Raw genomic sequence first — 26,610 nt, forward strand, 5'->3', positions numbered from 1 at the left:
CAGTAGACTCTGACCTTTGCACTTGCTCCCCCCTTCCTTGGAGTGCTCTGCCCATGACTCATCCCTTGAATATTTTTCTGGTGTTGAGTGTTGTCACCGCCTCCAGGCAGTCATCCCTGATGATGTGATCTAAAGATCACCCCCTGCCCATCATTCTTGCCTGCACACCTGGGTTTATTTTCTCAATGACACCGACTACTTTCTGGAGTGACCTAACTGATTTGTTGTCTGTGGTCTGTCTGCTCCCCCTGGGATGCGAGCACCATGAGACAGGGCTTTGCTGTTTGGGTTTGTTTGCCACAAAATCCCCATTGAGTGTTGGGCCCAATATGGCAGTTGCTTGGTTGCGACAGATATAAAAATAAATATCTATTTATTTATTGAATAAGTAGATTTCATCATGACATGGGAGATGTCTCCAATAGCCCAGGGTGTGGCCCCGAGTGGGTGGTAACACAGGTTACTCTTAGCTCTGGCTTTCAGTTTAAGCCCTGCAAGAGAGGCCAGTGTAGGGATCATAGCCCCAAAGAACCCCCTTCCCAGCTATGCCTGGCTGCTATGAGTCACCTCCATGAGTCACCTGCCATGAGCCCTGGGAGAATTGGTGCCCCCAGGGGAGATGACCCTCTCCAGGAAGGCTAGGGCAAGTGCCCCAAAGATTTCTTGGGTGCAGTAGCACTCCCCACTTCCCATGCCAACGTCCTTTTCATTCATGAAGGACTTGTGCTGCCAGGAGCCCAAGCAGCCCTTTCCTGGGAGGCCTCTGCTGTCTGATTATTGAGCTGTACTGGTGGCCACAGTGGGGTCCTGGGGCCCCTGAGAGCCTCTAGGTTCTTTTGCCTCAAAGTTGACACAGAGCACATCTGGCGTGTCATGATGGGTGCACTGATGTGTTATTTAATTATCCCAACACCCTGCTTAATAGAGACCATTTTCCCCATCTCACAGTTGAGGAAGCTGGCACTCAGTGGGTACAGAAACTCACCAGGGTCCTAGAGACACAGAGGAGCAGAGCCGGGTGCCCCTCCACACCTGACACGGAGTCCTCCGTCACCAGGGTCCCAGAGCCAGAGAGGAGCAGAGGCGGGTGCCCCTCCACACCTGACTCTGAGTCCTTGGTCTCAACCACTTCTCTCTCCTTCTTGGAATGCCTGAATTTAGGCACCCCGCCAAGCCCTTTCACCTTCCGAAGCTCCAGTCTCCTCCTTTTGTGAAACGGGAATAACCCATGTGCTGCTTGCTGGCACAGGTAGTTGTGAAAGTCAAGTGCTTAGAGGCGGGGGTGGAAGAGGAAAAATTAACAATTTCCCACCTCTCTCTTGCCCTCAGCTGCTATTAATCCCAGGTGAGAGCCAGACCCAGGAGAGGCAGCTAGAGAGGCCTGTACACAGGGCAGCTCTGAACAGCCTCCTGGGAAGTGAAGGAAGGCTGGGATCGGCTGACTAGAGGCAGTTTTCTGAATCAAGAGAGGGAGCGGGAGTCAGCCCAGAGCTTAGGACAGAAAGGGTGGCACACCAGCCTGACAGAGCTGGGCCAAGTGTCCTCCTTCCATCCCCCAAATTGGTACCAAGGGTGTCCTCCCCAGCAGGGCCAGGAGGAAGTGAGGCTGGAGTGGATGGGGAGCAGAAGGAGGGTGGACTGGGCTGCAGGAGCCTGTTGGAGGTACCTGGGCCTGGCAGCTTTCTTCCTGGGCTTTAAGAACCACAAGGAGCCATTAGTTGCTGTCACTACATCTTCCCCAGACTCTCCAGAAACCTCTTCTCAAGATTTCTCTTTTTCTTCCTCCCAAATCTCATGTCAGTTCCTGGGCTGTAGCCAGAATATTCTAAAGCCTAGAAAGAAAAGGCTATTTCCTTTACTAAACCCAGCTTCAGCTCCTACAGACTGGAAGAGGGCTACCTTGGTTCAGTTCTACCTCTGGGAGTTTCTCCTTGTACGTGCGTGGAAGCCTAGTGATGGGGGAACCCTGAGTTAGAGCAGCTCCCCAGGGCTTGGACTCCAAGGGCTGACGCCAGGGGTGTGGGTCTATTTTATTCTGTTTCTTAACCCAGACAGTTGTTTGGACTCTGACTCGATACCCACTGCTGCCCCTGGCCGTGATGGATTCTGTGTGCTTTCAGTTGGAATTGGCTCTATAAGTTCTGCCCATCAAAGATAGGCGCAGTATTCAGAAGCCAAAGTTCCAAACAGCATTAAAAACCCATGCCTTTCAGAGAATCTTTTGAGTTCTTAACCCATTTATGTCGGAGGTTGCAGTTTTTTGAATTTTTGCAATCAGACCTTGGCGATGACCTTGAGCAGTAGGATATAAATAACTCCCATGTGCTTAGCATTCCAACAATGGAACACTAGGCATACGTGGGTTGTCATCTAAAGCAGGGGTCCCCAACCCCGGGCCACTGACAGGTACCAGTCCACTTGGCCTCTTAGGAACCAGGCCACACAGCAGGAGGAGTGCGTTTATAGCTGCTCCCCATTGCTCGCGTTACCGCCTGAACTCCACCAGCTGTCAGATCAGCAGCGGCGCCTACTTCTCCCAGGAGCACAAACCCTGTTGTGAACTGCGTATGCGAGGGATCTAGGTTGTGTGCTCCTTGTGAGAATCTAATGCCTGATGATCTGTCACCATCTCCCATCACCCCCATATTAGACTGTCTAGTTGCAGGAAAACAAGCTCAGGGCTCTCACTGATTATACATTATGGTGAGTTGTATAATTATTTCGTTATATATTATAATGTAATAGAAATAAAGTGTGTGACAAATGTAATGCACTTTAATCCTCCGGAAACCATCCCCCACTCCCTGTCTCTGGAAAAATTATCTTCCTTGAAACCAGTCCCTGGTGCCAAAAAGGTTGGGGACCACTGTTCTAAACCATTGTTTATTTTCTTAAATAAACTTTTTACTTCGGAATAATTTTAGATTTACAGAAAAGTTGCAGGGATGTACAGAGCGTTCTCGTATGTACCCCTCACCCAGTTTCCCCATCATTAACGTTGTCATGACCAGGGTGCCTTTGTCAAAACTGAGGAAATGACACTGGTATATTACTATGAACGAAACTCCAGACTATTTAGGTTTCACCAGTTTTTCCTTTACTGTCCTCTCTCTTTTCTAGGATGAATCCAGGGCACCACATGGTTTACATTATTTTGATTTGTCATGTCTCCCCAGTTTCCTCTGCTCTGTGACAGTTTCTCAGTCTTTCCTTATTTTTCATGACCTTGACACTACTTTGTTTTTTGGAAGTGAGCCCTCCCTTAGGATTGGGGGGCATGGGGGGGTAGGTAGGTAGGTTAAGCTCCATCTCCTCTGGGGGTATATCTACACAGATTATTTGGAACTTTTCTATAGGAAAGAGTTGTCTTTTCTTCTCCATTTATTTATTCATTCAGTCATTTATTTATATCAGTATGGGCTCATGTCTTTTTCTTTTACACATTGGGTTCTAATCCAATACTACATGAATTTTTTATTGCTCAAGTTCTTCCAGCTTTGGCCATTAGGAGTTCTTGCAGGTTTGTTCCTGCGTCCTGTGATATGCCCCATCCTTCAGTTTTGTTTGGGGGTGTGTGTGTGTGTGTGTGTGTGTGTGTGTGTGTGTGTGTGGAGCACTTCCTTTGCTTTCTGACACTATGGTATGCTGCAGCCCCCTCTTTTTTTTTTTTTTTTACTAACCCCACTTCTAGAATCAGTTATTTCCCCAGGGAGCCTGGTGAGTCATTTGCTCTGCTTTGTTTTGTTTTGCTTTTATTATTTTTATTTTGTAAAACTGTGTTGAAATACACATAACATAATTTACCATTTTAATCATTTCTAAGTTTACAGTTCAGCGACATTAAATACATTCACATTGTTTTGCGACTGTCACCACTGGAATGTTTTCATATTCTCAAATGAACCATTGGCTTTATTAGAAGAGATGTGTTTATCATAGGGGGTAAAATGAAACAAAGGAGATAAAGTGGAAGAAAATTGCTGCATGCCATTTCTCTGAAGCCTGCTCATCTTTCTGGACATTTTCTAGCCCTCACATTCCTCTGCGTGTTGTCTCTTTTGTACACATGAGGTCAGGCCAGACATTTGGTTCAGGAACCTGCTCTTTCTCCTTAATGACCTATATTGCCATGGTTACAAGCACTGCTACCAAGAACATCTTTGTGCACCTGTGTATTTCTACAGGGAAAAAATCCTAGAAGTGAACTTGCTAGGCTGGATTTTAATTAATGTTGCCAAAGTGTCTTTTAAAATACAATAAGACAATGAAAGCAGCTTTTTTCTTCAACAGTTATTCATTCATTCATTCATTCGTTTATTTTGAGACAGGGTCTGCTCTGTTGCCCATGCTGGAGTGCAGTAGTGCGATCCCGGCTCACTGCAGCCTCAATGTCCTGGACTCAAGCGATCCTCCCGCCTCGCCTCCCAAGTAGCTGGGATTGCAGATGTGTGCACCATCACACCTGGCTATACATGTTTTTTAATTTTTTTGTAGAGACAGGATCTCTCTATGTTGCCCAGGCTGATCTTGAACTCCTGGGCTCAAGCGATCCTCCTGCCTCAGCCTCCCAGAGTCCTGGGATTACAGACGTGAGCCACCATGCCTGGCCTGCTCAACTTTTTAATGAGACTCTCATTCCAGGTGTACCTGGAGATAGTAAACTGCGTGTATACCTTTTCTAAACTTGTACTTGGCTGGGCGGTAGTTAAGACCCCCAGCTCATCCCTGTTCCTGTCCTTGTATGTTTCCCAAGAAATTGCGTAGGTCCATGCCCACAGAAGAAGACTCAGAGTCAGAGGAGGGAGCAGGGTCCCTGGGTGTGTGGAATGGTCAATGTGGTGCAGGGCCCAGATTCCAGCCTGCCCTAGTCCTGCCTCAGGAATCCCTCTAGGGTGCCCAGGCCTTTATGGGTTGGTGTGGCCTCTTCTATGTCCAGAGGACACCTGTATTTTCTCCCTGGCTGTCCTGACTTAGTGCCTTAGCCCTCCTGTTGTTCAGGAAGCTAGAGAGCCCCCAAAGGGCCAACAGGAGAGCCTGGCTCACACAGAGCGGGAGGAGTGCTAAGGTCCTGCCAATGCCTCCATGGGACAGCCCAATCCAGGTCTGCAGGGAAAGGGACTTCCCTTTGTCAGGCTTCAGGAGGGACCTAAAACCCAACAGGATCTCCAGAAACCTGGCCCAGGGGGTGGGGATAGGTCCTTGGGGGGTTTCTGTGGGGCAGCTGGTCTGGCTTGGAGGATATTAGAGCTGGACCCTTCTCTGCCTGGCTCTGAAGTTTGGCCTGGAGAGAAGTCTCCTCCAAGGTAGCTCAGACTGCAGAGATTGGCACCCTTAAGGAATAGTTCCCCGTATGTGTGAGAGACGTTGGACCAGAAGACACCACCAGCATCAGGAGGAGTCCTGGGGAGATAGAGGAGGCCAGGAAATCATTGCATCTGTCCCCTCTTTCCAGGCAAGAATTAGACATAGCATGGTCACTTGGCTGCTGGTGCCCACTGTGGTAGGCACTGCAGGGAGGTAACCCTGCCTCCCAGAACCACTGTCCAGTGGAAGCAGGATGGCCATGGTTGACCTAGGCAGGACCTGAGATCCTATGGGTATCTAGAATGGGCCTATCTGCCTTTTACACAGTGAGATCTTGGGCAAGTGACTTCATCTCTCTGGGCCTCAGTTTATGCATATGGGAAATGACAGATTAAGTGACCTTTTAAGTCCTTTCCTCAGATGGCTGCTGCTTCTGGACAGTAAAGGAGCCTAGAGTAGGAGGAGTTCTGTCAGGTGAGGTGGTTCGGAGAGACCATGTGGAGCTGCACCTTCCCCAGAACCCTCCAGATGGTAGCTTTGCCTTGTCTCTCAGACGTGTCTGCCCTCCTATAAGTTGTATACCTTGCTGTCTTCGAGGTGTTTCATCATGTGCTTTTCCCACTGGCTCCTGTGTCATGTCTGTGTGCCGCAGTTGGAGCTCTGCCACACAGATCATGGGGCGGTGTTTTTACTCCTGTGCCCTCTGCCCCTGAGTCAGGCTTTTCTCCCTTGGATTTTGGGCAAAGCTTCCTTGTGTGTCTTCACCCAATTTTTTTTTTCCTTTAGCCCCCCAGAAGATGTGATCAGCTGTCCATTGTTACTGAGAGATGGGAGTTTTAAATTTTTCAACACCAAACAAGTACAGAAGTGTTAGAAAGCAAGCAACGGCCCTCCTCCTCTTCCACTTGGCAGGGGTAATACCTTGTTAACAGGTCGGTAGGTGCATCTGCCAGACCTCTTCATGCATTTTATAGTCACTTAAAATGACGTGCAAATTTACTCCCTTCTCTCTCTTTTTTTTTTTTTGTTTTTGTTTTTGTTTGCTGAAATGGGATCATATGATAGATATCATTTTGCAGGTTTTCAGTCTTAACGTCATCTCTGTTATCCACAAAAATTCATATTATTCTTCTTTAGCAGTAGAGTAGTAAGAGATACAGTTTCTTCAAGGTGTGATATGAATGCCTGTGTCTGAGGGGTACCCACCTGCTTACATATACACACACACAGTGACATCAGGCATCTTGGTGGTTCAGGTGACTCAGCACCTGAACGAAGAGGAGAGCCCGTGCCAAGAAGAGGCCAGGTGCCCAGCTCTAATGCCTGGCACATGGGAGGCCCTGGCAGATACTTACTGGGTGAAGGAATGTACCAAAGTCACTGCAGGATAGAGGTCGGGGATGCCAGACTTGAAAACAGGTCTCTTTGAATATCTGTCTATCTGTCTGTTTTTCTGTCTGTTTTTTTTTGCTTTGGAAGGGAACAAAATCCATGAAGTCTGCCTGTTTCCTTTTGCTAACCTGGCAATGCTGAAGGACCCCAGCATCTGTGCAGTCAGTGTCTGAAGATGATCTGCCCAGGGCTGCCCCCTGAGGCGTCCTGGGGGAACTGTGTGTGGTGGGATTTGTCCCTTCGGTCGCTTCGAGTTCTCTGCTGACCTTGACTCTTCATGGCTTCATGACTAGGACTTTGATTTTTCCCTGAGGAAAACATATACACAGATCGTTTGTGTGTGCAGCCATCTGTGTGTATAATCTCCTCCTTCCTTTACCATATTGCTTTCCTAGGGGCCATCCCTGCAGGGTTATCTAAATACCATTTCAGCTTTTGTCTTTTGGTTGGATAGTGTTTGTGGTCTTAAAATTTCCAGGAAATAATGCCTTTTCTACGAGAGGAAGAGAGGGGATAGACGTGGATGTGGTCACACAGCACGGCAGCTGCATTTCCAGGTTCTTGGTGTGGCTGAGGTGGCCCTGCATGGGTTTCTTTCTGTTCCCACCTGAGTCAGATGTCAGCCCTGTGCAGCTCCAAGCCTGCTCGGTGCTGCATGCCTGACCTGTGGCCCCTCGTCTCTTCTCTGTCTGTAGATGTTGGAGACAGAACTTGGGCGATGCCTCCATGTGTTTGCCCAACCGTTAGACCTTCATCTAGAGCAGCGCTGTTCAAAACGTTCTGTGTTGTCCATTCAGTGTGGCAGTCATTAGCCACATGTGGCTTGGGGACACTTGAAATGTGTGTAGTGCAACTGAGAAACTGAAATTCACGTTTTATTTTATTGTAATGAATTTTAATTTGAATAGACATCTGGCTATGACTGCATTGGCCAGGGCCCTGTGGTGAGAGCTGGGATGCTGAACTCTGCCCCAGGAGCGCACAGACTGGGGTGAAACAGGAAGTGAGAGCCCCAGATGCCCTGATGGCTCCAGGATGGGATCTGTTGTTTCCAGTGGGCCGACTTGTCCTGGGTAGTCAGGGAAAGACGGATGTCCAGGAAGGCAAGAGCACACCAGGCGGAGGGAACAATATCTGCAGAGACCCTGAGGAGGAGGAAATCAGAGTCATCCTCATCGGAAGCGCAGGAGGAGGAGTCTGTGAGGAGGCTGGCGGGAAGCCGGGGTGGATTCCTGCAGCTCTCCCTGTGTGCAGTGTAGGGGTTGAGGCTCCTCTTGGGGGATAGTGGAAGCATGTGTGAGAGAGGGGGAGGAATTCCAAATGAACATTAGAATTGTTTAAAGGAAAATAAAACTCCTACCAAGAAGGCTGCATTCATTCACATGGGAATGGGCTGAGAGTGACGGGGTGAGGAGCGCTGCCTCCCTCATGGCTGGAGGGTGGAAGGGCTGGGGATAGGAAATGAGATGGGAGCAAGCTCAGCGGCAGGGCCCCGCCCCACTCCCGGTCATTTGGAGTCGCACACTGTGGCTGTTTCCAGCTGCGCCCTGTCCCACAGGTTACATCTAAAAGTCACAGCTTCATACTCTGGCGGCAGCTGGGGAAATGATTTCAAAGCCTGCTGGCATGGAGCCATGTTTTTTTTCTTTAGCAATTTCCCGGTTGGAAGTTGTTGAAAGGAAGTGGCAAGCGCTGCCTGAGCAGTTCTAGCTGGGAGAGGTGGGTGCTGCAGAGTCTGGGATTCCAGGGTGAAAGCCACAGATTCCCCTGAATAAGCTCTTACTGCTGGTGGTTCCTGAACTGAAGATGCAGGCAGATCTGGTAAGGGGATTTTTGTTGTGATCCTGACTGGGCATGTTTCTCTTTCCCCTCTCCTCTATCCTTGTGTTCCTGTGTTTAAGACGAGGTCTTTTCCCAGGGATGGGAGAGAAAGCTACCTGACTCCAGCCACCATTTGGTTTCCCAGTGGCTGGGGGTGGCTGGAGCTCTGTGTGGACACCAGGAATGTAGGCTGTATGAGGCAGGAGGATGTGTGAGACCTAACCAGGAAGGCGAACCCGCGTTTGGCTCCTTGGGTGCAGCTTGAGTCGGCATGACTATGGCCCTCATTCCTAGCCTCTCCTTCCCACCCCTCCTCCTGTCGGCCCCACACTCTCTCTTTGAGAGCCAGAGGGCCAGCTGTTCTTACAACCTTGCTCTTTGGCAACTGGGAGCCTCCCCAGGAAGCAGCACACACCCTCACGCAGCCTCCTGGAGGGATCTGTGCCGATGTGTCAGCCCAGCAGCACAGGGCTGCCTTGGTACCAGCCCAGCGGGGGCTGGGCCACACAGCTCTCCACTTAGGATGGGGAAATGGAGGCCAGTGGTGGACTGGCGTGCCTGAATCGCCCAGCCAGTCAGGACAGGAGCTGAAGTTGGAACATGGAAGGAAGGGGCAAGCTACAAGGCCAGCATTGTATAGATGTTATCCTGTTTCATCCTTATCCCTAGGGCAGGAGAGAGGGAGATATGATGATCACCTGCAAGCTGATGGCAGGATGAGGATTCAAACCCAGGTCCTTGTACTTCCTTCTCATACACAATTTTGTCATCTAATATCTTACCCAGAATAGCGTAGTCTGGGGCTACTGTATGGTATGTAGTTGTGTAAATGAATTGATGCCTACCTTTGTGTGTGTGCGCATGTGTCTCTCTCTCTCTCTGTCTTCCCCCCTCATTTCTTCTTTCCTTTACATTCACTAGTTACTCATATGCACCCATTGATCACTTACCTTTTGCCTGGTAGCTTGATTAATTATCACAGAGGATTAATTGATGAGCAAAATAGTCTGTCCTGGATGCTTACCTCTAGTGTGATGCACATGTCTGCAAATAACCAGGGTGCACAGCTGACTGGTGGCCCCAAGGAGCGGGGAAGGGATGAAGCATGGTCAGGTACAGAGCTGAGGTCCTACTTCCATTCAGTTATTTTTTCACTCACTGAGTGTGTATTTAGCACCTGTTGTGTGCTTGGCACTGTTCTAGGCACCGAACATGAGTTCCTGTTCTTCTGCAACTGGCAGACATCACTTTCTCCAACAGATGAAGTCATTAATTTTTCTGATCTTGAGCCAAAGGTACCCACTTTTCAGGGTGGGGGTTCCCCTGGTTTCATGAAATCTGAAAACTCATGAGCATGAATGTCCCGCTTAGTCCTGTACTGCTTGGTATTTGTTTGCTTGTTTGTCTGTTGTTTATTTGTGGCAGGGTCTTGCTCTGTCTCCCAGGCTGGAGTACAGTGACTCTATCTTGGCTCACTGCAGCCTCTGCCTCCCAGGTTCAAGTGATTCTCCTGCCTCAGCCTCCTGAGTAGCTGAGACCACAGGAACGTGCCACCACACCCAGCTAATTTTTGTATTTTTAGTAGAGACGGGTTTTTTCCATGTTGGCCAGGCTAGTCTTGAACTCCAGTCCTCAAGTCCTCCCAAAGTGCTGGGATTACAGGCGTGAGCCACCAGGCCCGGCCTTGCTTGGTGTTTTTCATCAATCCTTTGGATTTCTGGGCTGCCCAGTCCAGTGAAAACTGACTAGACTAGAAGCACCATGCTGGCAGGGACCTTTCTATTTCGTTCACAGCTCTATCCCCAGTGCCTGGCATGTGGTGGGTGTTCTTGTTGAATGACTGGATTCAAATAACGTTATCCAAAGAATTTTGGTCTCTTGGGCCAAGGCATCTCAGGAGCTCTCTTCTGGGCCAATGAAGGTTGCATTACAAGGATCTCTGGGGAGGGTGAAGACAAGGTGGCTGCTGGTGGCCTGCCAAATCCCAGGGCTCCCAAGCCGCCTTGGGCTTCTGTTGGTAACAGAACTTGAGCAGGACTGTGTGCCTGTAGCCCTGCCATGAGATGGCTTTGGTATCGTGTGGGCCTGAGCCCCCTCTGGGGACTACCTGGCTTCGGAATGGTCAGCTTGTGTTTGTTCCCACCTCCTCCTAGGACCACCTCAAAGGCAAGATTGCTCTAGAACAGATCTGACTATGGCCAGATATCACTGGGAAACATTTATGTCAACACTGCACTGTTTTAAATATTATAAAGCAGCAATCTCTTATTACCCTTCTTTTAAAAAAAAAAAAAACAGCACATAAATTTCAGTGGCCTCTGCTCCTAGCTATGTACCTTTGAGGGAGGCCACAGGATTGGAAAACAAAATTGTTTGAGTGTCACCTCTGGAAGTAAATAGCCTTGGAGGCAGACAAAATTTTGACAAAATTCTTCCTTTGCCACTTGCCAGCATTGTGACCTTGGACAGGTCCCTTGACTTCTCTGAGCTGCTCTTGCTGGAAACCTGAGTTGTTTCCAACTCATTCTGTTTCCTCAATGTCCACGTGGAATCAACTAGCAAATCCTACTAGCTCTATGTCCAAGTATGGGTCTCAAGTCCTTCTGCATCTCTTTTCCATCACTGCCACCTCCCTGATCCTGACTAGTCCTTGGACTGTTGCAGTTTCTTTCCCCTGTTGCTCCCTTTACCCACTCTTTACCCTTTTCATTTCATTCTTCATGGGCTAAGAGCAGTTTTAGCAAATCTGGTTATCTCACTTTCTTACTTTTTCTTTTTCCTTTCTCCTTTCCTGTTTCCTTTTTTTTCCATTTTCCTTTTCTTTCTCTTGCTGCCCAGGCTGAAGTGCAGTGGTATAATCATGGCCCACTGCAGCCTTCAACTCCTGGACTCAAGCTATTTTCCTGCTCCCCAGTAGCTAGGACTACAGGTGTGCACCACTGTGCCCAGCTGTGTTTTTATTTTTTAGTTGAGATTGGGTCTCGCTCTGTTGCCCGAAGCTGATCTCAAACTCCTGGCTTCAAGTGATTCTCCCACTTGGCCTTCCAAAGTGTGAGGATTACAGGCATGAGCCACCGAGCCTGGCTAGATAGTTCTGAGTTAAATAATCTGTCAGTGTCTTGTTAACGCTTAACACAAAATCCAAACCCTTCACCTACCTTTGAGGCCCCTTAAGTATTCAGTATCTGCCACCTTCTTCCACGTCATCTCCTGCCTTTCCTCACTCTGCTGCCGGCAGGAGAACGCATCAAATGGTTTCCTGTCTTAGCCCAGGGCCTTTGTATGTTCTGTTTCCTCTGCCTGGAAGTTGCTGTACCCTTGTGGCTAGTGCCATCTCATCCTCTGACCGGGGCTTAGAGGTCAGCTCTTTAGAGAGGCCACCTTGTCTAAGCTTAGAGGCCTGCTATACCTGCCGCTTTATCTCAGCATGCTCTTTCCTTTTAAGCACTTATTCACAACTTCAGTTACGTATTTTAGCTATTTTTTGATTTGTACAGTTGGTATTCAGTAGCATTTTTTTTTTGAGATGGAGTTTCACCCTTGTTGCCCAGGCTGGAGTGCAATGGCGCGATCTCGGGTCACTGCAACCTTCACCTCCCAGGTTCAAGCTATTCTTCTGCCTCAGCCTCCCAAGTAGCTGAGATTACAGACACCCGCCACCAGGCGCGGCTAATTTTTTTGTATTTTTAGTAAAGACAGGATTTCACCATGTTGGCCAGGCTGGTCTTGAACCCCTAACCTCAGGTGATCTACCTGCCTCAGCCTCCCAAAGTGTTGGGATTATAGGCATGAGCCACCACACCTGGCCTTCAGTAACTATTTGTTGACTGGATGGGATGGATAGATGGATAAATGGAAGAATGACATGGCACCGGGGCTCATAGTAAGTACTTACTTAATTGAAGTTATTATGTTCTTCTGTTCCTAGTTAGAACTTTTTTCAGAGCAAGTTCAGATACCTGTTGGCTTAAAACAGAGACTTACCAGTTTAGGCAATACAAATCCAAGGAAGTCTGGATGCAGGGGCTCAGGTGATGCCATTAGGATGTGCCAGTGGGACAGGCTTGCTCCACATGGCAGGTATGAAGGGCACAGGCAGCTGAGCCTCACTACCTTTTGCTGTAGTCATGGTTGTCCATGAAGGGCTGTTTCCCTTGGCTGAAAAATAGCTGAAAAATTGCAGAGAAGGCTCTGATTGGCTTGGCTTTGACCACATGCTCATACTGTAACCAATCACTGGGCTAAGAAGATGGAAGACCCTACCCCCACCCCAACCCCAATAGGCTCAGAAGGTTTAGCCTTGGTGGAGAGGCCAGGCCTGGGGGTCAGGGCCACCTGTACTGAGGAAATGGATTCTTGGAGGAAAGACAGGCCTGATAACAGAAGGCAGAGACCTGTAGAAACTTTTCCTCCCTCAGAGATGATTTGTCAGAGGCTTTGCAGCTTTGCAGGAAGGGTCTTCAGAGATCGTGTTTCTAGAATACAGTAGGTGAGCCCACCCTCCAGTTTTTGTTTTTAATAACATTTCTCATTTCCCTCACTATGAAATCAATGTTTATTTTAGAAAATAATAGGCAAAGAAAACCCCGCTCAGAGACAACCATTGGCTCTTAGCTTTTTAGGTGTCTTCTTACTATCCAGTAATTTACATATATGTTTATTTTCAAAGTGTGTAAAGTATAGAAATTACAGAAAACAATAACAGCTACCATTTATTATGGTTTGCACTGTAATCTTACTACTCAAAGGAAACACGGTAAACCATTTGATGCATTTCCTTCCAGTCAACCAACTTTGCTAGGCTTCTCTTTTTCTTTTTCTTTGTAGTTTATTTATTAATTTATGCTGTAATTCTTTAGCAGGCACTCCCATTGTGCCTGGGACTGAACTGTGAGCTTTACGTGGAATCTCATTCAGTCCTCCCAGTAACTGTATGAGGGGGCAATGCTTTTATCCTCAATATAAAATAGAGATGGATAAACTACGTGAAATTGTCACTTGCCTGAGGTCACCTAAATGTTAAGTGGTGGAGCTGGGATTCATATCCAGGAGTGGGTTATGAAATACACACACACTCTCTTTCCCTCTCTCTCTCTCTCTCTCTAAATGGTCTTAGGTAGGACCATGTCATACATGCCCTCTGAAATGCCTGAGCATCTTGCCTTTTTAATTTTATTACATTTATTATTATTATATTTATTTGTTTTTGAGATGGCATCTCACCCTGTCACCCAGGCTGGAGTGCATTGGCACAATCTTGGCTCACTGCATCCTCCATCTTTTGGCCTCAAGCAATCCCCTTACCTTAGTTTACCTTAGTCTCCCGAGTAGCTGGGACTATACGCATGCCACCACACCAGGCTAATTTTTTTGTATTTTTGGTAGAGACAGGCCTTTGCCATGTTGCCCAGGCTGGTCTCCAACTCCTGAACTCTAGCAATCTGCCTGCCTCAGCCTCCCAAAGTGTTGGGATTACAGGTGTGAGCCACCGCACCTGGCCACTAATTATTACTTTAAAGTAGCATTCTGTAAATCTAATTATGAACATCCATTGTAGGAAAATTTAAAAATACAGAAAAGTTTGAAAATAAAATAAAACCCCCACATAAGCCTGCCAGCCACTGATAGCACTTAACTGTTTCTACATTTATTTTTTCATTTGCATGGACTCAGGTTCACGGTTTCTGGTGTAGACCTCTAGGAGTTTTGACAGCCGAGCATCCTTTTGAAGGTTGTCCCACAAGCCATCCCAGGCATCTGCTGCGGTTCATAGGGTTCTTCCTGTCAGTCTCCACACCACCCACCCGAAGCATGTGAGAAGCTGCAGGGGCTTGGGGGCAGTTGGAGTTCACGTGGGGGTGGGGGTTCCCCAGATGATTCATTGGAAGGAGGGAGATGACAGTGTTCATATTGACTCAGGTCCTACTTTTTGGAGGGAGGTGGCAAGACAGGAAAAACCTCTTGGTGGCCTGACATCCTGGGTGCCTGGTCCCTAGCCCCTGCTGCAGGGCCTGCTGGAGCCTGCATGTCTCCCACCCAGCATCTGCCCCGGGAAGTATGTGCTGACTCCCCAGCTCCCAGGCACAAACTATTTTTGGCTGCAGTGACTGTTCACTACAGTCATGAAAACAGAAACCCTTCTCCCTGCCTCCTTCCCTGGGACACTGCACTGGGGGCCAGGGCTGCCGGGGACCCTGGGCTCAGACCCCTCGCCATGTATCGCCTGTGGAGCTGGGTGACGGCCAAGGTGTCCAGGGGCACAGGGCCCCCACCTCCGGGAATGCCAAGAGAAGCCCGAGGCGTGAGCCCACCTGGGCTGGAGGATTACGAAGTAGGCACGGGGGTCTGGGTGTAGGAGGCCATTCCATAGCTGCCTGGAGTTGAGTCTGTTTGCTGGGCTCTGAGTCCCTGCTTTGCTAACTGACTGTAGAACACGTATGGAGAAGTCTCATGTTGGGGCAGAAGGTGCTTCTGTTTCATGACTTCATTCGCTGTCTTCTGTGTGATAAATTCACTAGGGATCAGTTAGAATCTTCCTGAAATAGATCCTCCCCATCCTTCTAGTGAATGGTGTTTGGTCATTTCCTGCTTTTGAGTAGGACACATGCTTGTTCTGAGCATGCTGCATTTTTACAGGGAGCTTAAGAACGTGGAACTATATGGGCTGATCCAGCCCTACCTCTCCATGCTTCTGGTTGACCAGGCCAGGGAGGCCGATGGTTACAGAGACTGGGAGTGCTGACTTTGGGGTCACACAGACCAAGGTCCAAATCCAGGCCCTGTTACTCAGTGCTTGCTGTGTCTTAAGGTGAGTAACTTAGTCTCTATGAAGCTCAGTTCCTTAGCTACCAAGCCGTTGTGCCCAGGCTACTTACAGAGTGGTGATAATACCAATAGTTGTTATTTTTATGATTAGACTGATCGTGAAAAGGGGAAATATGTCAAGAAGCTGTGTAAGAATCCGTGCTCCATGGCCCTGGGTGGGTCTCAGGCTGGGCGTTAGGGTGTCGCTGGTGACGTGGGATCTGTTTCTTCCTTTCAAAAAGAAGAAAAGTGCATTGTCACCAAAGTGGGGGTGGGGCTCACATCTGTAATCCCAGCACTTTGGGAAGCCAAGGCAGGAGGATTGCTTGAAGCCAGGAGTTCGAGACCAGCCAGACTGACGTAGTGAGACCTCGTCTCTAGGAGTGGGCAAGAACATGGACTTGAGGAGTTCCACCCATCTGCCACCTTCTAAGCCACTGAGGCCTAGGGACTGGCTAGGCTTCAGGCGAGACCACGAGCCCAGAGCCTCATTGCTTCTGGATTGCACAGGGCTCTGGGCCCACGAGGCACTCATGTGGCTTGGCGTCCCTTAGGCAGAGGGAGGTGATTCTCAGGGCAGACCTCAGGGAGATCTTGACCTTGGCTCCCTTCTTGGACTAGCGCAGAAAACCTGGAAGGAATGAAACCTTTGCACTTGGGAGTGCCTGCTGGAAACTGGCGCGCCCTCCCAGGGGCATGGTATATCCTGGCATTGGTTACTGGCAAGTGTGTCTGGACACCTGGATCCTGGTTTTGGCACCATTGTTTGGGGTGACCCAGGCAGGTTTTCTTCTCTGTAAAATGAGTGCTGACTAGATCGTCCCTAAGTTCCCTTTGGAGCCTGCCTTTGATCTCGGCAGAGAAGGGGTTTCTTCCCGACCCCTTGAAGATCCATTGGCCCCTTTCGTGCCCCTAGAACCTGGTAACTGTGGCATTAGTCTCCCCAGCTTCTCCTTGGCCATCTGTTCAGGGGCTCTGTTGAGCTCCCATAGCTTTGACGCCTGTTGCTGCTGTGGGGCAGGAGTTGTTTTCAAGGTTTCTGGAAAGCCACAAGGGCTGCCTGAGGGGAGCAGGAGCTCCTGAGAGGCCGGTCTCCTAGTTGGACCCCCATGGGGCAGCTCCGAAACCCGACAGCTCTTGTTCCTAGGCAGAGGATCCTGGTTCTCCTCTCTCCAGCTCTGGGCTCACTTGCTATGGCCTGGCTCATCTCCCATCTGAATGGACCGACCACCCCAAAGGACAGACCTCACGTGCTGAACACCGGGGCGTGTCCCTTTGATGGAGGGCATCTGTGATTTGGCTCCTGGCCCCACAGGGGACCCACCAGACTCCAAGGCTGGCGCCCGAGGCCTAGTTGACAGTCTGGGTGCCCTCTGGTGCCAGGGCCCTCACTGGCTGAATTCCGAGCTCTCGCCCTGTGCATGTGGAGGAGGAGGGGAATCGTCTGACCATTCTCTTTTTCAATGATGTGTCCGAGCAGTGGAGACTGGGGATGGGGAGCAGTAAAGATGCCAGGGACATGGTCACACCCAGGAACCCCTGTTTAGTTCTGTCAGTGCCTTGACCCCCAGGAGAACTGGGGTCCCCCATGGGGAGTTACATCTCTAGCCACACTGGCACCCTCCTCATAGGATTACCGCATCCCAGTTTGCCGGCAACAGTCCCAGCTGAGGTCTGCTGTCAGGGCTCTACCTTCTATAGAGGAAAAGTATCCCTGTTGGGGGGCACGTCCTGTGCCTACCCTCCTCTGTAGCCCCATCCTCACCCAGCTGCCATCCCAGAAAGGGCCTCTGACCCCAGGCCCTCAGCTTTAGCCCCTGCACATAGCCCTGTTTTGTGCAGGGAGGGACTTTCTCATTTGCCAGTCCCCTAGAAATTGAGTGTCACCCAAGGTTAACGCAGCCCTTTGGCTGCGGCTCACCCTCCCATGTCTCATCCTGACCCCACTTTTCCTTTTGAATGTTCTTTAAACATTTAAAAAATTTAATGTATTCATTTTGACTCAAGTTCTAGCGTGGGATCTTGTGGATAATACTGTTTCTTTTTTTAAAAAAAAATTAAAATTTTACAATCACGCATTTTGTAAAATGTTGCAAAACATCTTGGGTATAGGGAAAACCACCGTGTAAAGGCCTCCCCATCTCCTCTCTGCATTTTGGGAGTAATTGGGGACACACCAGTGCCCAAAGCTGGAGTACCTGTGTGTGTTTCTCTAATGCAGGACACGTCTGGCCGTTTTCACACAGGAGCCTTGTTTTAGAAATGTGTGTTGATGATGCAGAGAAAGTTGACAAGATGTGAGTGTGCCCGAAAGCCTGTCCTGCTGTATGCTGGGGTTTAGGTGGGGAGGTGGGAAAGGAGGAGGAGCCAGGCCCAGGGCCACCAGGAGGGGGAGCCCAACAGCATTGCTGTGTGTTTGGGGGTTGCCAAACTCTGGCCCATGGGCCAAATCCAGCTCAGCACCATTTTTTGTAGAGCCTTGTGAACTAAGAATGTTTTTTACATTTTTGAACTGGCGGGAGGAATTAAAAACAACAATATTTCGTGACCCGTGATAGTTACATGAAATTTGTTTCAGTATCCATAGTTAAATTTTATGGGAGCACAGCCACACCCATTTGTGTACGTGTTGTCTGTGGCTCTTGTGGTGCCACAGCAGCAGAGTGGAGCAGTTGCAACAGAGACCATGTGGCCCATAAAGCTGAAGAGACTCTGTGTGGCTTTCAGAAAAAGTTTGCCCATTCTCTGGATTTATAGAAGGAGGAATGGGGCCTTTCCACGCTGATAGGGAGAGCAAGGAGGCAGCCACAGGACAAACTTTCCAGGAGGGTGGGCTGGCCTGGAGAGAAAGTGGTGGCTGTGATGACAGTGGGTGCAGCAGAAAGCTAGAGATCTGGTCCCAGGCAGAGTTGAAAGGTGTCAGCCTCCTCTGAAGGACTGGAGTGGAGGCTAAGGGGATTAAAAGGGAACGTGGAGAGACCTCCTTGGAGGAGCCTCCTGCAGCTGCTTTAAACCCCACTGCCAGAGCTCACCCTAGCTGGGCCCAGGGATAGAGCGGTGGGGGGTCTGGAAAGTCAGATGTGACCTGTGATGCCAGTGGTGGCAAATAAACGCTGCCCTGGGAAAAAGGGCTCACTTCATAGTGCAAGGCAGTGGACACCAGGGCTGGCTGGTGGTGGGTTGAGATGGCCTTGTTCTCTGTGACCTTGAGTAAGTTACCCGCCCTCTCTCAGCCTTATCTCCCATCTCAGGCTGTTAGGAGGATTGCATGTGCTGACCTCTGTGGTTCATCTGACAGAGTGCCTGGCACGCAGGAGAGATGTGTAATAAATGCTTATCGCCCTTTCTTGCACCCCTCTCATCTCCTTCTTCCCTTTGACCTGTATTCCTCCACACCCACCACTGTACCTTCTTTCTAAACAAGCTTTCAATCCCAGGTATACCAATGCATACATGAGAAAAAGCCAATCCCAAAGGTTCCAGTTCAAGCCCAGCTCCCCACTGTGAGCCCCTACTTGCTTTGTAGAGAGGGAGGCAGGGACCTGGGCACAGGAGAGGACGTCTCCTGGGACAGCTCTGAGCTTGGGCTGGGCTGGAGGTCAATGGAAGGAATGTGGCCTCCTGAGCACAGCTGTCCCCCAGACCTGTTCTGCCCTGGGCTTCTTTAGCCAGACGATGGGCCCCAACGCCTGTCTGCCCTCATGGTCCCCACCTCCAGAAATTCTGATTTGGCCGGTCTGAAGTGGGGCCCAAGCATTGCGATTCATTTTTAAAGTCCCTGGAAAATTCCAGGGCACAACCCGGATTGAGAGCCACTGATTTGCTCTAGGCAGAGCCACTCATTTTATAAATGGGAATTCAGAAGCCCGAAGAGGGGTGGGGACTTGTCCGAGGTCAGGGGCATTGTAGGGACCCAGTCTGGCTCTTTCCTTCACTGTGCTGGCCTCCAGGGAATGGTGTTGAGAGGGGATTTGCCTTCAAGGAACGGACTGACTCTCCCGGGAGGGAGCTTTGTTCTCCTTGCTTCCCAGGGGTGGGGTAGTGAGGAGGCTGGGCCCAGAACTGGCCACAAGCAAAGCCAGCATCCCCAGGCTTTCTTCTGATTTCTGTGGAAACCCCTGGAGGCTGCCTGACCTGCCTCAGCCCTTCCTGTGCCTCCCAGAATATCTGACTATTACTATCCAAGTCTCATTCCTCCCTCTCCATCAACCCCAGCAGTGGGTGCAGGTAGGAGGAACATCTGTCAGGTGCTCCCTTGCCAATTTGAGACATGTGGCTGCCAGCCTGGGCTGCCGTAGAAACCTTCTCCACTTGCTCCTCTCTCTCTCCTTCCAGCCCCGCTGGGCTCTGGCCTCAGAGGGATGTACAGGGTCCTATGTCACCACTCACAGGGCTCTAGGAGCTCACCTTTGGCCTCTATGGTCTGACCAGTTCCTGGGGGAAGGGTCTGGGGTTAAGGATCCCTTTCATCACGGCCAGGGAGGCTGGGGGATGCACCTGCCCATACACGCCAGTGATCCAGGTTCCACAGATGGACCTGTGTTCCAGCAGCCCTGCCTGAGACATGTTCTAGGGGTGCAAAGCTGAACAGAAACAGAACCTGGGTTTGCTTCTTGATCTTCCTTCAACCCAGCTTTCATCTGTGTTCTTATGTGAAGTGCAGTGTGTTTGTATACATGACCAGGACAGCAGTGGTGCTGCCCCTGGCATTTTCCTGGTCCACCTGACTGGCCACAGGGAGTGTGGTGTCTCTGAGTGTCAGCCGGCCCGGGTTTCTAAGTATAGACCCCAGGCAGCCCCGTGGCTGCTAGTAAATCCCGGGATACCATTTGATACCTAACTGGCCCTGAGCTGCCGGCTTACCCAGCATGGCCTGTGATGCCAGCCTCTGCCAGCTGCTGGGGGAGGGGGTAGCACATTGGCCAAACCCATCCTCACCCTCCACTGGAGAGAACAGAGACCAGCAGTCTCCTGTTAATGACATGACTGGATTGTCACAGACTGGGAGTGACTTCAGCGCTCAACTGGCCCTGCTCTCCAATTACTATCAGAAAGAATAACTTAATCTCACCTACTGGAAAACATATCTCCTGGTTTGAGGGAGACAGGTAGAGGCAGGAAGCCAGTGATCTCTGACGCTGTCACTCTGCTCCTCATTCCTGCCTCCCCACCTGTGTGCACCCATGCTAACCCTGAGACTTGTCGGAGCTGGGACTGGGCATCTCTCAAGATGGTTTGGGCATCTCCTATGATGGTCTGGGCATCTGTGTCTTCCGTTCTTGGTTTCTAGTTCTGTATTTTATTCTTTAGACAGAAGCTGGGGTGGGCAGTAATTCTCCTGGAAGCAGTATGGACTCCCAGCCAGGCTCTCCAGAACTTTGGGGTATGGGCAGAGAGAGGGGCCTTTTGCCATTGGCTTTGAGACAAGTTAGCATCTTCTGGGCACCTTCTGGCAGATGGGATGCCCTCCTGGGGCACTGGGGCCTCTCAGACCTGAGAAGGTTTCAGAGTGGCTTCACCTGCAAGTTCACCTTCAGCAGGTGGCAAAACTGATTCCCTAATTTGTTTTTGGTTTAGAGATGATCCAGGAAAGTTGTGAGTTACTCTGCTTTGAAACATCTTCCTAAATCAGACTTGGCTATGCCTATCACTGTGGGTGAGCGAGTCATATCCATGTTTGAGGTTTCAGGGGTGCTGAGCTGCTTTGGGGCACTGTTGAGTCATGATACTGGGAGATATCAGGGCCCCTCGCAGGGGCTTTCACAGCCACGAGACCTTCCTAGTAGCTTTCCTTTCTTGATTAAGTTAACATTGGGTCTTAAAGTCAGTTGTAGAGATGGGAGGCCGGGCACTTTGTTTCCAGGGTGGGCCCCTCACTGAGAAAGCCGAGCCCCTGGACTACTTGCTACTGGGCCAGCATCCTTCCCTGTTTACCTACAGAAATAAAGTTTTAGACATAACTCACTGATCAGATTAACCTTGGAAGGCATCAGATTCTTCCCATAGGGTCCCCGCATGTTCCTCCACCCCATGTTCCTCATGGACATAATTTGTTTTGTTTGCACAGATTTGAATTAGTTATCACCATGTAAAAGCTAGCCCTTTAAAAATGAAAATTCATATTTCTTTAAAACCAGAAGGTCTGGTGCCCCTCCATTGCCTGCCCCTTTCCCCAACACCAAGGGAGGGAAGCGGGGGGTTTCTGTTTAGCATTGCTATTGCTGCCGTTGGGTTTCTTATCCAGTAGAAAGGCAGAGAAGTGTGTTAAATCAAGTTTAGCCTAGAGCTGCCTCCTTAGATATTTTAAGTTCAGCCTAAAGGTTTTTCTGTATATCATGAACTATAACAAGTGGAGGTGTAAAAACACTGTAGACTACACTTGTGCCCATCACCGAGTTTTAGCCAATCAAATGTAGCCAACTGTTCGAACCTTGTTCAAATAAGGCAAAGGAGCTGTAACCAAGCCAGCTGTTTCTGTACCTCACTTCTATTTTCTGAAAGTAGGTAGAAATTAATTTACTTGGAAAAAAATAATTTCCCCTGAAAGGTGGCTGCTGTATCCCAAGTCTTTGCCAGATTAACAAGCGACAGCATGGAATATTTGGAGGTTTGGAATCGTGCACATGTGGGTTTCAATTCTGCCCAGCCACTTGTTAAGCTGTGAAGTCTCTGAGCCTCAATAAGATGGACTTAACTCCATCTACTTGCTGAGTTGATTAAAGATAAAGTAACATATACAAAGCCCCAGGTATACTGTTCTGGCAAATAGTTTGTAATAATAAATGTAGTTATTATGTTTGAGAACTTGAAACTTGGCATAGGTGAGGAGGAGAGGAATAAAAAGACAAAAGAATCTCTGTTTGTATTATAGTTAGGTTGAAGATTGGGTTTCCTCGGCCTGGCTCCCTCTCCGCCCCCATTAAACATCTCTGTCATCTTCTGGGGAAACTACTGAGTCATCACAGCCTTGGAGTATGTGGTGGAGAAACAAACGGAGGACACCCTTCCAGAGAAGTAGAGGATTGCTTTGTTCAGATAAGGTGAAGGTTGCTTTTGTGCTTGCCCTGACGGTATTGCCAAGGTGCTCTTCACAGTCAAATGAGGGCAAAGATATCCAAACCTCATTTCAGTGGAAGACAGGCTAAGGGAAAGAAAGCAAGACACGTTGATTGAATAGAAGCTTCTGCATGGCACCATTTGTCTAATCTGCCTCCCCTGTTGGTGCTGTTCTCATCAGTGGTTTCCTGTGACACTTTAGTTTTATCTTCTGGAAGGCAACCAGGGCTTTGGCCAACCAGTGATGAGCTTCTTGGTACAGTTATATGTCTGGTTTTGTTTTGGTGTGAATCCTTCTAAATGGTGATGTGATTCTTGCCTACAGCCCTCAAGATTGAAGAATATACTAACAAACTATAAAAGCATCTGCCATCAGCGGGTACAGTAAAAAGTGAACAAACGAAAACAAAAAGCCAGGCCTCTAGCTCCAGCCATGCTATGGGAGAGAGGGTTATGGGCTGGGCCTCATACCCTTAGGACTCAGCCAGTATCTTCATCAGGGTTAGTTTTGACGCTTGAGGCAAAGAATTACAGCATGTAAATGGAATGACGATGAAATTAGTCCTTAAAAGTAAAGTTAGACACAACTTGCTAAAAATCATTGTAAATTGGCTTAGATTCTCAAGAACTGTGAGCTTTATAGCAGTCATTTGATGTGGAATGTCTGACCTTCTCTGTTATAGAAAATCTGGAAAATATAGAAAGGGTTAAAGACAAAAAAAAAAAAAAAAAAAAGTCTGATCTGGTCCCATAGCTCTTTGAACTCTCCCTGCTCTAGTGCGCATCTTACTGCATTGTAGTTACCTGTTTAAATGTCTGTCACCCCTCTCACTTGGCTGCAGGCCACTTGAGACCAGAGGCATGTCCCATTGGTTTTTGATATTTGTCCCAGGCTTGGTATTGTTGCTGGATAGGGGTCCCATTCCAGATCCCAAAAGAGGGTTCTTGAGTCTTGCACAAAAAAGAATCCTGGGTGAGTCCATGGACTAAAGTGAAGGCAAGTTTATTAGAGAAGTGGAGAAACAAAAGAATGGCAACTCTGTAGGCAGAGCAGCCCTCTGCTAGTTGGCTATTTTCATGGTTATTTCTTGATCATATGCTAAACCAGGGTAGATTATTTGTGAATTTTCTGGGAAAGGGGCAGGCAATTCCTGGAACTGAGGGCCCCTCCCCCTTTTTAGACCATATAGGGTAACTTCTGGGCATTGCCATGGCATTTGTAAACTGTCATGGTGCTGGTGGGAGTGTCTTTTAGCATATTAGTGCATTATAATTAGCATATAATGAGCAGTGAGGAAGACCAGTGGTCACTTTGGTCACCATCTTGGTTTTGGTGGGTTTTGGCCAGCTTCTTTAGCTCATCCTGTTTTATCATGGGGTCTTTGTGACCTGTCTCTTGTGACCTCCTGTCTCACCCTGTGATTAAGAATGGCTGACTTCCTGGGGATGCAGCACCACAGGTCTCGCCCTCATTTTACCCAGTCCCTATTCAAGATGGAATGGCTCTGGTTCGAATGCCTCTGACAGTGGCATGTGGCTCAAAGTAGTCAGAGCTGGAGAGGTTTCCTCCCTCCTTGAAGAGAGGAAAGGGCACAAGTTTTGAAGTCCGCTCAGCCTTGATTCAAACATTCACTCTTTGTATTTTCCATTGCTTCATAACAAATTTAGCAGCTTAACACACCACCCGCTTATCAACTCGTGGTTCTCTAGGTGGAGGAATCCAGGCAGGCTCTGCTTACATCCCTACTTGGGATCTCACAAGGCTGAGGTCACGGTGTAGGCCAGGCCTTCCTCTTACCTGGAAGTTCTGGGGAAGAATCCACTTCACGTTCATTCAGGTTATTGGCAGAATCCATTTCCTTGTGGCTGGAGGTCTGAGGTCCTCATTCCCTCAATGGCTGTGAGCCAGGGGCTACTGTTTTTCCCAGAGGCCACCCCCATTCCCCTCCTCCTTCAAAGTCTGCTGAGTCCTTTTCACACTTCAGGTCTCTGACTTCTCTGTTACCAGCTCAAGAGAACCCTTTGCTTTTAAAGGGCTCTTGTGATTGGATGAAGCCTACTTGGGTAATTTCCCTTTTGCTGTATATAGTAATCCCCCCTTATCTGCAGGGGATATGTTCCAGGACCCTCAGTGGATGCCTGAAACCATGGATACTACTGTGTGTGTTTGTGTGTGTGTGTGTGTGTGTGTGTGAGTGTGTGTGTGTATATACACTATGTTTTTTGCTATACATACATACCTCTGATAAAGTTAGTAAGTTGGGCACAGTAAGAGATTAATAATCAACAATAACAAAATAGAGCAATTATAGCAATATACTATAATGAAAGTTACAGGAATGTGGTCTCTCTTCTTTCTCTCAAAATACCTTACTTTCTGTACTGTTCTCACCCCTCATGTTGTGATGATGTGAGATGATAAAGTGCCTGTGTGGGAAGAGGTCGTGGCAGTTGATCTGATAACCAAGACAGCTCCTAAGTGACCAACAGGCTGGGAGTGGAGACAGTGTGGAGATGCTGGACAAAGGGACAATTCACGCCTCCGGTGGGACAGAGCTGGATGGCGCAAGATTTCATCACATTACTCAGAATGGTGCATAGTTTAAAACTATAAATTGTTTATTTCTGGAATGTTTCTGGCATTTTCCATTCAGTAGTTTTAGGCCAGGGTTGGCTGCTGGTAACTGAAACTGCAGATAAGAGAGAGACTGCTGTAATGTAAAATGATCAGGAGCAACACCACGGAACGAAGGTCACAGGACCACCTTAAAATTCTGCCTACCACTTTCTTCACCGTGTGGCCTAGTGACCTCGTGCAGGTGACATAATCTCTCTGAGCCTGTTTCTCCAGCTGTCCAGTGGACCCAGTGAAAAGTTTTGACGGAAATCAGGTGGGGCAGTTAGTGCCTCCGCAGTGTTTGGCGAGGGTTTTTTTTTTAAATCCTTCCTTTCTTAAGCCAGTTTGATTTGAAATCTCTCTTGTCTGATTCAGATACAACAAAACTGTGAAGGGTCATCTTTGTCTGAAGTACTCGTCATCCTAAAAAGTTGTTATGATTCACTATTTTGTTTTGTTTTTTCTGTGCAGAGGAGTAAGAAGAAACAAGCTGGGCAACATGCCCTCGTCCAAACCTTTCTGGTCTTTACTTCTTCCCCTCACCCCCCACCAAGTCTGCTTCAGCTGCTGTCTCTGGGAGCCTGGAGGGTGGGGGCCAGGGAGCTCTGCCTGTGTCCCCAAGCACGTGGTGGCTCTGGTCAGAGGCCGGCCCAGCCAGCAGCTGGCCCCTGCCACTCAGCAGGAGGCCAGCCTGAGGCTGAGGGGCTCCCGGCCCGGCTGACTGCTCACCGCCTCTCTGCCTGTCCCTCTGTCCCCTCAGGAGATCCCCCACGACCTCACGCTGGATGCCCTGCTGGAGATGAATGAGGCCAAGGTGAAGGAGACGCTGCGGCGCTGCGGGGCCAGCGGGGATGAGTGTGGTCGTCTGCAGTATGCCCTCACCTGCCTGCGGAAGGTGACAGGCCTGGGTACGTGGGGCCTGCCACCCTCTCCCTTGCTTGGCCTGGTGCCCTGGGGGCTGTGGCCTTCACCATGGTGGGTGATGGAGTGGGGCAAGCGTGGCCAGGGTTTCTGGGGCAGCCTGGAAAGGCCAGGGTTGGATGTTCACAGCCTCCTGAGAAGCTCTCCCAGGGTCCTCAGGGCTCTGGGTCCTGCTGGGGCTGGCCTGGCCGAATCTGAGGGGGCTTCAGCCATGCTTAGAAATCCCAAGCCTGTCTGCTGGGCTGGCCTGGCATGATTTCCTCTCTGTGGAGGGCTCTGTGTACCCTCTGCCAGCTTCCCACATTCCAGCCCCCAGCGCTCTCCCCGCCTTCTCCTGTCCCCATTGCTGGCTGGGTTCTGTGCTCAGAAGGCACACGCTGATGTGGGCCTGAGCCAAGGGTGATTAGGGAAACTCTATGGCTCTTTAGCTGGGAGTTTGTATGTGGCTGTCCGAGGCAAAGTGTGTAATCCTGGCCTTGCCACGAGGTCTTTGGGAATTATTCACAGGCTTTCTAAATCTTGCCTTGGAAACAGCTTCAAATGCCTGACTTAATGCTCCCACTACCACATAGATAAGGCATTAAAATATGCCTCATGAATGAAATCAGGCCTGCTTTTTAATTATCTGAGGCCCCTGTCTTATCTCCTTCTGCCTGAGGCTTAAGGAAGGCACTGAGGTGTGTATTCTGCCTGGT

General features: G+C 49.2%; 1 protein-coding gene across 6 annotated transcripts in view; it reads left to right on the forward strand.

Annotated features, from left to right (window-relative positions):
• Positions 1-26,610, forward strand: part of KSR1 (kinase suppressor of ras 1) — a 172,614-nt gene that overhangs the window by 98,003 nt on the left and 48,001 nt on the right. For 5 of the 6 annotated variants that reach the window (XM_077970554.1, XM_077970556.1, XM_077970557.1 and 2 more), the window contains exon 3: positions 25,755-25,902. In XM_077970554.1, the coding sequence (XP_077826680.1) occupies positions 25,755-25,902 (148 nt within the window). Of the gene's footprint in view, positions 1-8,363; positions 8,518-25,754; positions 25,903-26,610 lie in introns of those variants that run through there. The other variant, XM_077970558.1, reaches the window with a different exon arrangement.

This window comes from Macaca mulatta, chromosome 16, assembly GCF_049350105.2.
Source record: "Macaca mulatta isolate MMU2019108-1 chromosome 16, T2T-MMU8v2.0, whole genome shotgun sequence".
Classification (NCBI taxonomy): domain Eukaryota; kingdom Metazoa; phylum Chordata; class Mammalia; order Primates; family Cercopithecidae; genus Macaca; species Macaca mulatta.